This window comes from Arvicola amphibius, chromosome 6 (genome assembly GCF_903992535.2).
Source record: "Arvicola amphibius chromosome 6, mArvAmp1.2, whole genome shotgun sequence".
NCBI lineage: Eukaryota > Metazoa > Chordata > Mammalia > Rodentia > Cricetidae > Arvicola > Arvicola amphibius.
In genome coordinates, this window is record NC_052052.2 from 41044774 (window position 1) to 41057690 (window position 12917).

The following is a 12917-nucleotide window of genomic DNA, read 5'->3' on the forward strand; positions in this document are numbered from 1 at the left end:
CTTAAAGTTTTCTGCTAGGGAAGGACGTGCAGAGTCAGGGACATAAAAATAAAAAAACAGAGTCCACCGACACACCTTCCCGGGGCTAATTTTAAGAAGGGTTTTTAATTGATCTATAAAGAAAAAAATTCTACCTGCCTTTTAAAAAGCACTCCCTGCATTAGCTAAAACATTCCCAACACACCCTAGCCATTTCCTCCCTCCCTGGCCCCTCCAGTTTTTAATGGGGGTAGTAGCTCGCCTGATGCCAATCTGCAAGGCAGGGTGGGTCCAGACCACCAGGGACGGGAGGAAGCTGGGCAGGGCTCAGAAGGGGTGTGGACTTGAAGGTCTACAGTTCTGGCCTCTGCCTTTCCAGCCCACTCCCCTCCCCACTTCCCCCTTCCATTCAGTACTTTATAGACTCTGGGGTTGCTGCTGGGAGACTAAACAACTGAGATATCTACACCACGTGACGAGCAGACGCCCCACCCTGATCTAAAAGAAAGAGTGATGGATCACAGAAGAATGCAGGTTTGGGAGGCTAGGTCTGTCTGCCCTTGGGTCTGGATTTGGGGGTGGGGGGTGACAGCACCTACCAAAAGCATGTGTCTTCACTCTTGGCAAGAATACAGATATGAGGAAGGGATAGGGCACCACTGTCATTCCTCTGGGGCTCTCATGCAATAAGAATTCTGCACACCATTAACGTAGGCTTCTTCCTGGACTGCGGAGTATCTGGCAAGGGCAGTCCATGAGTAGAGAACTGGTCATCCCAGAAGGGGGCAGCAGAGTGAAGGTCTGATAATGGACAGTCTGAGCTAGGACCAGGCCTTCACAAGGTAATTATTCATTCACATGGTAACTCAAAATAACCACAGAAAGGGCTCTCTTCTAAACAAAAGCTAGAGGGGATGAGCCCACAATACCAGAGACAGCATCTGAAGGACCCTGGACACTGGGGTGCTCTCTGGACTCCCTAACTTGCAGGACCTGTTGTGGGGCTCATAAAGACAGTGGAGCTTGTAAAGGGCTTGGGAAACAATGAAAGGAAGAAGCCAGCTACCTAGGTCCCTAATCAGAAGTGAGTCAGCCAACCCACGAGCTGAGCCATCCTTGGCTTCAACCCTCCCATCACCATCACTTAAGGAGAACGGCAAAGAGCACAGCTCACTGCACTGAACCAGCAGGCCCCCACCCCAGGCCGCCCTGTGTTCAAGTTTTAAGGTCTTCAAGTGGAGAACAAGCTAAATGATTGTCAGCACAAAACCCGTAAAAGGTTTTGGTGGGTAGGGACACTTGCTTGCAGCATGAAGACATACACAAAAGCGGGCCTGTGCCTCTTTCCTCCAGCAACGGGGAGTGGAAGACAGGTGGATCCTGAGACCCTAATAGATAACAGATAGAAAGACAGACAGAGACAGGACAAAAGAATAATAAAAGTGGCATATTTCTGGTTAGTAAGAGACCCTATCTTAAGGTAATAAGGCAGGAAGAATAGAAGATGACAAACATCCTGTTATGGCCTCCATGTGCACCTTATACTATCCTCCCCCCTTCCCTCCCCTCCCCTCCTTTCCCTTCCTCCCTCCCCCCCAGGAGGGAACAAGGACTTGCACAAAGAGGCTTTGTAGCTCTCTAAGTTCTGTGTATCCCTGGATCCATGGTTCTAGGGATTCACTGACGCCTACAGCTGCCAGCCCCACCTGCTAACCCCCCTTATGGCTGACCAAAGTACCCATGCAGGTCCATCTGCATCTGATCATCTGTTTCTCTCCAGCATCCATGGAAAGCAACCGCCTACTGGAAATAGTCTCTAGCACAGGTATCGGCTTTGAGCAGCACAGCATATCAGAGAACAGGGGGACTGTTCAGATCAGTGGCCAGTGAGGGCTTCCTTCCACAAGGAATGAGTCACTATGCAGGGGGGCTGGACACCTGGTTACACCTTCACAGCCCCTTCTAAGAGCTTGGGGGGGGGGGGGGGTGTCCTTCTGGTTACAGTTCCTGCCCAAGCCCAACATTTTAGATCAAACCTCCTTGACCATGCCAGGGAGGCCAGGCCTCAACGGCCTGTAGCTCCCTCCAACCTTGGTGGTGGTGGGTGGGGTGGGCAGATGCAGAGCCTTGTGAACATAGCGCCTTATGGGAGTCACTAGGCTATCTATCCCCTCTGAGTCCTCCACTTTGAATCTACTTCAGAAAGACAGGCCTAGGTGGGAGGCTAGGGGAGGGGCTGGGATGGGAAGGAACTGGATCCGGATCCGGTCTGCACCAAAGCAGGGGAGGTTGCTACTCAAGTGCACTTCAGCCTTTTCTCCCCTCCTCAAGCAGGGAAATGCTCACTGGACCGACAAACACGCATTCAGGGGTCGCACTAGGGTTAGGACAGCGGAGCTGACTCTGATTCGTGGAAAAGAGCCATCCAAGACAATGGGTGTACAAGGCACAGAAATCAGCTCCAGATGCAGGCCAGAGCCAGCAGCCCAGGGACCTGCAGGGTAATCAATCCTGTTGATGTGTTTATTCTCCAGAGGAGGATCTGGGGGAGGGGGCTGTAGCCTGTGGCTCCAGGACAATGGGAGGCAGCTGGGATGCTCCTCTAATAGTCTGAGGGTCCTGCCTTGGGGTTTCCTGTTCCTCGGCTAGGAATGGGGGGGGGGGGGGGTTGGCGGGGGGGGCGGCAGGCAAGGGACACACACCAAAGCCAACTATATGTCTGTGCCTTGTAACACCAATAGTCCTGTGCCCTGAAGTCAATGGCCAAAGGCTTGCATGAAAAGTGTCAAGCATGAGGTCCCGTGTGCAAGCATCCCCTCTGCCCAGTGGAGTGGATACCACTTAGGGTCAGAGCTAAGCATTCCCAAACTTCAGGGCAGGGAGGGGCGGACCTTTACTTTTAGACCTAAGAGGAACCCAAGTGGCTGATATGGGAAACAGGTGACAGAGGGAGCCCAGCCAGGCAGCAGGGAACAGAGTTTGGGCCAATACCCAGATGTCCCTTATGATCCAGAGGCCCCCATCCAGCTCCCAACCCAGCCCTAGTCCCCAGGCAGACTGAATTGCTTAGCTGTCCGGCAGGGGTAGAGAAGGATAAAACGAAGTTTTGAGGGTCTACTGTATGGGACAAACATCAAGGAGAATCTCCCCCACTTCGCTGAGCTATCAAGGCCACAAGGAGAAGGCTCCTCTAGAGCATACACTACCACATGAAGCCATGAAGCTGCATGCTCATCTGACACACTTGAGGAAGAGCTCACAGCACTCAGTGTGTAAACAGATGGTAATTAGAGAGAAATTACAATGTCCAAGACAAGAACTCTATGAACTTAACTTCTTTTAGGTTTCTGATAGAAAAGGACTTTGCCAAAGAGTATTGAGAAGTCTTGTGGAGTTGGGTCTCACACTGGGACGAGAGGGAAGCTTCCCCGTCTGGTGTGTAAAGTCCATGCAGTGTAAAAAGCTACCTATGCACAAGCTCTGACAAGACGGGAATACTAACCCTAACCTCCCGTAATAAGCAGGAATGGGGGAAGGGAGCTTAAAGTCTCAAGAACAAAAGAAAAGCAGAGCTTGTCACTCTGGCCCCTGATCGTTCCATGGCACCCTGTCCAGCCATCTGTCACATCATATAGAAATTCCCCTGGTGTGATTCTGTCTGTCTAGAGAGACTGCTGGCTCTTATCCATCTCACAGCCCCACTGAGCCTGGTGCCCAGGAGGCCCCATAAATACTGTGAACAAAATGATCTGGGTTTCGACTACAGCCTTGGTGTACAAAGCCAGAACCTTGGGTTATTCATTGCTCGATACTCAGGCTCTCTAGGCCACAATTCCCTTTTGTCACCTCTGAGAGCACAGGCAGCCATCTTGCTTCTGTGCAATGGATCGAGGTCTTATGTGGTCTACCTGTGACCCCTTCTTACTCACACAGCTTAGAGTCCTAGTAGCTGGAGGACGGAGCGAGCTCATCGCATACCACTTGGCAGCAAGCGGCGCACAAGCAGGCAACACTGCGCTGGGGTGTTAGTGCAAAAAGCAGGGAGGCTAGAGCTCTAACACTGTATGCACAGCCAGAATTGTTCACCTAGAGCAAAAATGAAAAAATAAAATCCCCAGGTGTGGGTAAAGGTATAGTTAGGTGCTAAGGAATATCATTTTAAGGTGTGTTATATTTGCTTATGTTTCTAGAACGTTTGTTAAAGATGTAAAGATGTTTTGCTTTGTTTATGCTGCATCTGTTTAACTCTGTGAAGCTGTGAGTCTTTGCCTGTCTAAAACACCTGATGATCTAATAAAGAGCTGGATAGCCAATAGCGAGGCAGGAGCAAGGATAGGCGGGGCTGGCAGGCAGGGAGGATTAATAGAAGGAGAAATCTGGAAGAGGAAGAAGCAGCAAGAGAAAAGAAGGGGAGAGGACAGCAGGGGCCGCACCAGCCAGTCAGGAGCGAGAGTGGAAGTAGGATGCACAGAAGTAAGAAGAGGAAAAAATCCAGAGGCAAAGGTAGTTGGGATAATTTAAGAAAAGCAGGCAAGAAACAAGCCAAGCTAAGGCTGGGCATTTATAAGAGAGAATAAGATTTCACGTGGGATTTATCTGGGATTTATCCCCAAAAAGAGTAAAAAAGAGCAGCAACAACAACCGTTAGGATAAGTCATTTATGTACTGCTCGCATCAGCATAAATGAAGATAACCTTTCAAAAACTTGGCAAAATAAGTCAAGGATCTCAAAATGAGCCCATCCTTCTTCATCCAGTAATTTCACTTCTGGGAATTCACCCCAAAGAAACCATCAAGACCAAAATGCAAAGCTGTTCTCTATGAGGTTGTGTATAGGAACAGGATGGTAGGGAAGGGCAGGAAGGACTAGCCAATAAGGAAATGGTTCAATAAAACCTTATGCAGCCATTAAGACATAATTATGAATAGCTGGAAGCATATTTATCCAAAGACAAGACATCAGAGCGCAGTCACACGTGTAGACCTGGACAGTGTTTGTCAGGCTGTGACAGGGGAGGAAAAGGGAGAGAGCTGCCTTCTGCTTCCTGAGCTTCCTCTAACCACCCTACCCTAACTCCGACCCCCCTCCCAGGAGGTGAAAAAAAGAGGTGACAGAGGCTCAAACTAAGGCAAATGACCCCTCCTCAAGGATGACAGTTTCCCAATGGGAACACTTCGGGACGACTAAACACTTACTATAGGGGGAGCGCTGAGCACGCACACACCCACACACACACACACACACACACAGAGCCACAGAGCCCATAACTACCAATGTACAGAGATAAGATACACCATTCAGTTCCCTAACAACAGCCGTGGCCAACTTTCTACCCCCAACCAGCCATCTGGGGCTCAAAGGGAAGGTGTCAGATTGATCACCAGGGTAGGATTAATTTCTTTCTCCTTCTTAAATCCCTTTTAACTGAGAAAGCAGCTTGAGCCAATTCCGCTTTTCTCACAGCATACCCAAAACACCAAGCTATAGTCACACCAGTTCATCTTCACACCCCCAGAGTTTGGGGGGGTGGAGCTGGGAGAAGAAAGAGCCTTCCAAGTAGCTGCGGGAGTCTGTCATCCAGGAAAGGAACGAGCAGCACAGGGCTGCCAGCAGAGGGGCCACCCTGGTCTCTGGCTAGGCTGGAGGTGGTGACATCTCTCAGGACCTCCACATGCTGCCTGATGACTAACAGCACGCATGCAGTTGAACACCCTTGGACTGTACTGACAGGGAGACAAGGGGGACAACATCCTAGGCATGACGACCCCTATGATTCATTCACAGTAGGTTGGTATTCTTATTCTGTGTATGAGCAGGCTGACGTCTGGAACCACCACCTCAGCTGCAGCAGAGCACACCCAGCAGGGAAGGACCGGAAGCAACCAAACAGGCAGTAAGATGGTACTGTTGTCCCATTCTCTGTGACAACCCAGAGAAGTAAAGGCTGAATCCTCGCCGCAAAGTGGCATGTAAAAGATGCAGGGCTCCAAGAAGCTGGCTCCCTCTCACTCCCTTCTCAGTGACGGGTCCATGCCTCGTAGGTCATGCTGCAGGAGCGGGACTGCAAGCAGCACCTGCTGCCCTCCCAGGTTTCCTGTCACTGACACTGCCTGTGTGCTAAGAACAGTTGCTGCTGATGGGTGGAGGGGAAGGAAAGCCAGGACCAGGGTGAACTCCTTTCATAGACAAAACTTGCAAACTTACTAAGATGGGGCAGCCACAGCAAAGAGGCTCTCCTCAGGGAAGAGAAAGCTCCCAACACAGCCCACTTGGGGTGTGCCCTCAGCCCCAATGCAACCCCACTACCTGTGCTACAATGCCTCTGCAATCTGTTAATAATCAACCCGACCCTCCAAGCCGGCGCCAGCTTCCAAGAAGACAATGACTACTTCCAGGAAAATGGCCAGAAGCGGGTTTGGCGCCCGATTTATTAGGTTGTTTAAAAAAATAAAAGTCCTGAAGGAAGAAAGAGGAAAATGCAGCTAAGACATGGTATTTCCGGTTATTTTTATTGTTCTTTGTTGGCCTCTTCTCTTTGAAGGAGGCAGATGGCCCTGGGTGGATGGAATTCTGGGGACAAATGTCCGAGACACTGGCTCTTCAAACTTTTTATCTGTAGCCTTCACCTCAAGCTTGGACAGAGAGAGCCATGCAACCCCTCCTACAATGCAGCACCCTGCATACTACTTTCACGACAGTCACCTGCTTCAACCTTGGGGGAGAGGACAACCTGGAGAGGTGAATTGGGTTTTCAAATGGAGGGACTAAGTCCCACAAAAGGAGGGATATTGGCACTCCTAGGGGAAAAAAAGACCGGGAGCAGGGATGACTAGCTTCAAAGAAACCAAAGAGAAAGGTGAGTGCAAGCTAACATTAGGAACTGACAAACAGCAGTCACTTAGGAAGCTGTCGTTGGCTATCCTGCAGTAGATAGAGAGAAGAGAAATGGAAGGAGAGAGCAGAATGGCAGACCAAGCGTGCACAGGAGCCAGTTCAGGAGGCTGGTCTGGGAAAGCCATGGTGCCTGGCAGACAGGAAGTATTCAACCAGTGAGGAGGCAGGCAATGCCCCTGTAGTCAGCTATAGAGAGAAAGCTGTCCTGAGCAAGGCTCCTGCACCAGGCAGGAGGAACCTCATGTGACAAAGGCACAGAACATTACCAGTAACATACTGAGTGAATTCTACTGAGACCTGTCAGGCTGGAGAGAGAGAGGAGCTCTGGGAAAAGATACTGACCTAAGGGACCCTAGAGGCTCCTCGAAAGAGCATGGAGGGCTCACGCTAAAGAATGGGGCATTTCCCAAGATGGCAGGTGTCAGCTGGCGGGTGCCTGGGGTCGGTCTCTTTTAGAGGGGAACTCTGGTTTAGCAAGTGATGCTAGCTTCTACGTAAGGAACCAAGAGCAAAAGTGGGGCCATCGAAGAGGCTCTGTGTGCTTCCCATGCCTGTCCTCGGCTCCATGCCCCACAGCCATGGTAACCCTGAAAGCTCTCTGCACTGCAGAGCAGCCCACCTCAGCTATGAAGTATCTGCCAGATGAACCTGCACTGACAGCAATGTGGCTCTCAAGTTGGGAGTTCTCCACTGTGTGGATCTCAAGTTTCCTTTGGTGGACGAGCAGAGGAATGGTATCAGTCCTGAAGTGACTATAAGCAAGCTAAGGGTATGTTAATAGGTAGAAGGAAAGCCCTGGAGCCCGGTAGTGTTCCCTCAGAACTGAGTGTCTTCTAGATCTTAGGGCAATATGAAGAACACAGAGCTGAGGTTCACTTGCAGTCAAAATAAGTAAATAGGCCTCCGCAGTGGGGAATAGCAGAGAGGCCTTAGCCAGTCAGGGAAGGTAACTGGGCAAGGAAGGCCCTGTTTCGTGCACTGCTGGCTTGCAGAGGCAAAGCAGAAGTAGGCTGAGAAGGGGTTAGAAAAATAGAAGACGAACCTCTCTATCTTGCCCATCCAAATTCAAGACTGGAAAGTCAGTCGGCCCCTTGGCATGCAGTGAACGGGCGAGATAGGACCCTATGGCTCTGACCACAACCTTTCAAGGTCCAATTTATGAGAGCACTGAATGAGGCGATTCTGGTTGTTCCCAGTCTCTGCTATTACTCCTCTTGAGGCCATGTATGTGGCCAAAGAGCAGCACAGTTTGTGGCAGTGAACAGAATGGGTAAGGAACTGAAGAATCTGGCTGATCTGAGGTAACCAAGGCCCCACCACAGCCCTGCCTGTCAAGTTTTATGGAGAAGCCATGGCCAGTAGATACTTTTAGAACAAAAGGCTGTATCAAGCAGTCAGACATCCCTCTTCTGTGCATACCACTCAGCTGCTCCTGAGGCACGAGCCAGCCCCTGCAGAACCCTCCAGAAAGCTTGCTGCCTCTATTGCCACCATCTTGCATATAAATATACAAGAAAAAACACTGGAGATGACACCTAAACTCCACCAGGCCTGGCTAGGTCACATGGAATACACAGAAATTGCAGAAGGCAAGCTCTCTTCACCCAGGAATGAGTGGGGGAAACTGAAGGATAGGTCTCCAGGCTACAACAACTGTCCCTGACCCAAGCCAACCACGGCTCAGGAAAAACCAATAACCTTCTTCTTCCCCCAGGGTTAAGCCAGCTGGTATGATGGCAGCCTCTGCAAATCCAGAGCACTGACACAGCAGACACCGTGAGATCACTGGCCCCCCAACCCCCCAAAATAGGCTTCTTTAAGCTTTACGTCTTAATTGAGGGGCACACAGGCTCTCTAACGCACCTCTCTTTGACATCATGCTAAGATGGACCTACACTAACCTGAATGTGAAGACCCACTGTCACTGACCTCAAGAGATACTTCCAGGGGGAGGGGGACAACAGAAAGGGCAGGCATATTAGGTCCATATTTAGGTCATCTAGACTGACCAGAGGAGGAAGAAGTACAGGGTCCTCCATTGCTCCTTCCCAGCTCAAAGATCAGCCCTCTGAGCAAGACAATTAAACTCCCAGCACACCCAAAAGTACAACGGTTGGGAAAGTAAAGAATTCTAGGCCCTAAAACTCTGCCTGAAGGGTTTAATTAGCTTTGTAAAAGAACCAAGAGATGCACAGTTAATAGGTGCCTTTACTCAAAAGGAGTAAGTAAACAGCTCAAAAAAACAGCCTTATCCAAGCCTCAGCCCCTGGCTTCTCTGTCCCAGTACCCCTCCAGCAGGTTGGCCTAGGAGCCAAGTCCTAGAAACCAGTTCCTCCAGCTAGACAAGATGCCAGAGTCCTGCTTGTGGAAGGAGGCTCCCTATCTTCCCTAGAAGGCAGTGTTCCCACTTCTGCCCTGGCCTGCTAGCTAGACCCTGTCCCAACAGGCAAGCAGCCCTGTTCCTGTCTCAGCCCCAGGCAAGCAAAGGGAGGGAAGGAGGTGCTTGGCTTGAAAGCTGGTCTGGATTCACATAACAGCTATTTTTCCAGATCTAGAAAGGACTGACCCTGAAGAGAGCAACAGATTCTGACTGTCAAGAACCCACAGTGTAGACCAAGCTGGCCTCAAACTCACAGAAATCACCTGCCTCTGCCTCGGGAGTGCTAAGATTAAATGGGTGCTCTGCTATCAGACTATTAACAGATGGCTCAGCTTTTACCCCCTAAAGCAAGGCTGAAAAGCCTGTTAAAGGCTGGGTGGAAAGGGGCAGAGAACCAGCAAAGCAGGGGCCTCCCCCATCGGGTTAATGTGGGTCTATTTTAGCTCAGTGTTAAGGGTCATGCAACACTCAAATCTATGTGTCCTCTTCAAACAAGACTGAAAAAATGTCATTTATAGACAGCCAGCATGCACCAGGTTACCCTAAGCATTTTACAATAAAATACCTAATGTACTCTCCAAGCATTCGTAGAGGAATGAATTTTAATAACCCTATCATACAGATGGAGAATAGCCAGGAACCGGGGTGAAATGTGTTGAAACTGCTGCCCAGAGTTAGTGACCAAGAGCACTGGTCTCTCAAAACCAGGTGTGCTGGCCTCTGAACCTCCCAGCAATGCATGAGTCTTCTTCCAAATGCAGAAAGCCTTCCAGTCAAGAACTCTGCATGAGTTTTTGAGGCCATGGACCAACCCCCCATTACAGCAAAATCATTTTTAGTAGGCTGGGCATGGTGGTGTAACCTTTAATCCCAAAACTTATGGATGCAGAAGCAGGTGGATCTCTGTTGAGTCAAGGCTAAGCTGGTCTAACAGAGCAAGTTCCAGGACAGTTAGGGCTACAGAGTGAGACCTTGTCTACACACACACACACACACACCCCACCACCACCACCACCACCACCACCACCACCACCACCACCACCCAGAAAGTAAGGGGGGTAGGGGAGTAGGTCCCTCTTACACAGTTCTGGCATAGCCCAATGCCCAAATCAACCTCTTTAACGCTAATATGCTTAGGGCAGTATTGACCAGATTCACATCCCTGAAATGCTGTTTACTTAGGGATCCCACAGCTTAAAAAACTGAAGAGCAGCCCCTGAAGACTAAGTCTATCCTTGGACATACCCCGGAAAGCCCGCAAACCCCAGTTTCCTATCCATATGGTACTTCAACACCAAGGCCCTGGCACAGTCCCACTGGGGGTGAGCAGAGAGACTCATGTACAGAATTCACCAGATGATACATTTTCTACTACGCCCCAACCCTTTCAGGAAAGCTCCAGGTCTTAGGAGTAGGTCAATAGCAGGGTGCTAATGGGGCAGTGGCGTGTCCTGCTGCAATGATCCCAGAAGTTCTACATTTCGGATCTCTGGCTTTGCACTTTGGTTGGGAGAATGAGGCTCAGAATTAAGAAACTTCAGAGGTGAGAGTTGTAAGGAAATTGGTATCCCCTGGTGCACGTCCACCTTGAGAATGGCACCGTCAAAAGGGGGGGGGGGGTGGAACCAGAGCCTTGTAGTAGCATGAGGACAACGCCAGCACGGACTGACTGCACACAATGTGCTCTATATGGGTTTCCACCACATTACTTCCCATGCCTACAGATCCCAGTCAGACCCCACAGATAAGAGCTTTGCTTTCTCTAAGAGACCTGTGAGCCACAGGACAGTTCAGAACCCCACTTCTCTGTCTGAAACGGCACTCATCTTCTCTGGGCTCCACTGATACCTGCCTGAATGATGAAGACAGGAGGGGAGGGGAAAAACACATCTCCTACCAGCAAAGGTCAGACTCAGCACACCAAAGCTTGTTAAAGGCCAGGTATCAGGGGCATAACATATCTGGTCACAATCCCTCCTCCCAAGATGAGACCCTCTTTGTGCTGTAGCTCCCACGTCTGTGAAACCCCTATCAGATCAATTACCATGCCATCACTCCCCATTACCTCTGCTGAGGGATTCAATTATTGGATTAATTTATAATCTGCCCTCCTGGTTGTTTTTTTTGCCTATTGCTCTTTTATATGAAAATCACATGGAAATAGAACTTAATCAAACAGTATAAAAAGGCATGTGAATCTGTCTCAGTGCTGACGTCAATTCAGTACAGGCACCCCTGTGTTTTCCTCTGTTTCCCCCACGCTCCTCTCCGCAGGCTGAGGTCCCTAGAACCATCTGTGGACTTAACACAGCGAGGCGAAGATAATCAAAAGGAGAATCCTGCTTGACACCAGCGGGTTGTGCTCGCTCTCGGGTTGACTGCGCAGGCAGAGCCCACCAACAACAACCTATGACGCTTCCCCAGCCAGAAATGGGCATGGGGGCCCGGACACTAGAAGGATCCTTTTGACAGGGACCAGGGGCGGTGGTGGCAGCAAAGGCAGCAGCTCAAACTCTAGTGTCTCCCTCCTGGAGCCAGGGTAATCTGATGATCACAGTGGATAATTAGAGTTTCTTATCAAAACAATTAGCGGATGAATGAACAGCCAGTCCCATCTCCACACAACTGTGCTTTGCTCTGCACAGCAATGCGGGGGAGGCAGAGGCAGAGGAAATGACGAACTGCAGCCCATTCCCCGGGAAAAAGATTCTAGCCTCGCCCAGAAGCTACTTGGAACACCTTCCTGCCTCCCTGTCTGCTTTCAGCTAGTCCAGCCTCCTTTTCCTGGCTAACCTGAACTCTGCAGACACCAGATTCACCAGCCTGGACACAACACCCAATCGTGTCCTTCTGACCCTGCTTTGATCCTCTATTTAACCATGCCAGGTTCCCTGGCAGACACCAGAGCTCTTACTCTCTTCTGCCACTCACAGACACTTGACACAGACTCCACTGAGGTCTGTGGACCTGTCTGTCCCCATATGAGGCTGCACTCTCTTCTCCTAAGACACGGTCCATGGGAATACTGGGGCTGTTCCATCCAGTGCCCTCGTCTGCAATTTCATTAGCTAATGTTTAAAATTCAAAGTCCCTCCATCATTTCCGTGTCTCCCTGTCTGTAAACAGGCCTGTGGGTCTGATACCATTTGTTCCACCACAGAAATACACAAGGATTAGCCAGAAAGCCCATGGAAACATAATCCTAAGTAACCCAGTCTATGAGGGCAGTAAGTGTAGAGAAGAGTCCTACAGAGAGCAGCAATGGGGGCTGTGAAGTGGGGGCATCCAAGATGTCTCTGAGACCGGGAACCCAAGGAAAGAGCCAGGCCTCCTGTTTCTAGGGTAAGACATAGAGTGCTAGGGTTGGAGATTAGTTATCTTAGGCCCAAAATATTTAGGATCTCACGATAATGTCCACCCCCTACATTGATACATTCTGGGAGACTCCAATGGCTTGAGTGTCCCTTCCCTCACTTCTTAATGCTTAATACAAAAGGGAGGAGAAAGGAAAAGGAAGAGAAAGGGAAGGGGCCAAAGCTGAGATGTCCATCTGCTTTTGTTTTCAGCTGTGTTCCTTTCAAAGCTCAGGGTCTGCTAAGCCCCTGAAAGCCACAGCATCATCTGTCCACTTCCCTTGCTGCAATTTGCCACCTGGCTTGCTCC

The 12917-nt window shown here is 50.1% G+C and overlaps 1 protein-coding gene across 2 annotated transcripts in view; it reads right to left on the bottom strand.

The window, feature by feature from the left end:
- Positions 1-12917, bottom strand: part of Ssbp3 (single stranded DNA binding protein 3) — a 141218-nt gene that overhangs the window by 59400 nt on the left and 68901 nt on the right. For both annotated transcript variants that reach the window (XM_038333533.1, XM_038333532.1), the window contains exon 5: positions 12048-12054. In XM_038333533.1, coding sequence (XP_038189461.1) covers positions 12048-12054 — 7 coding nt within the window. The remainder of the gene's footprint in view (positions 1-12047; positions 12055-12917) is intronic.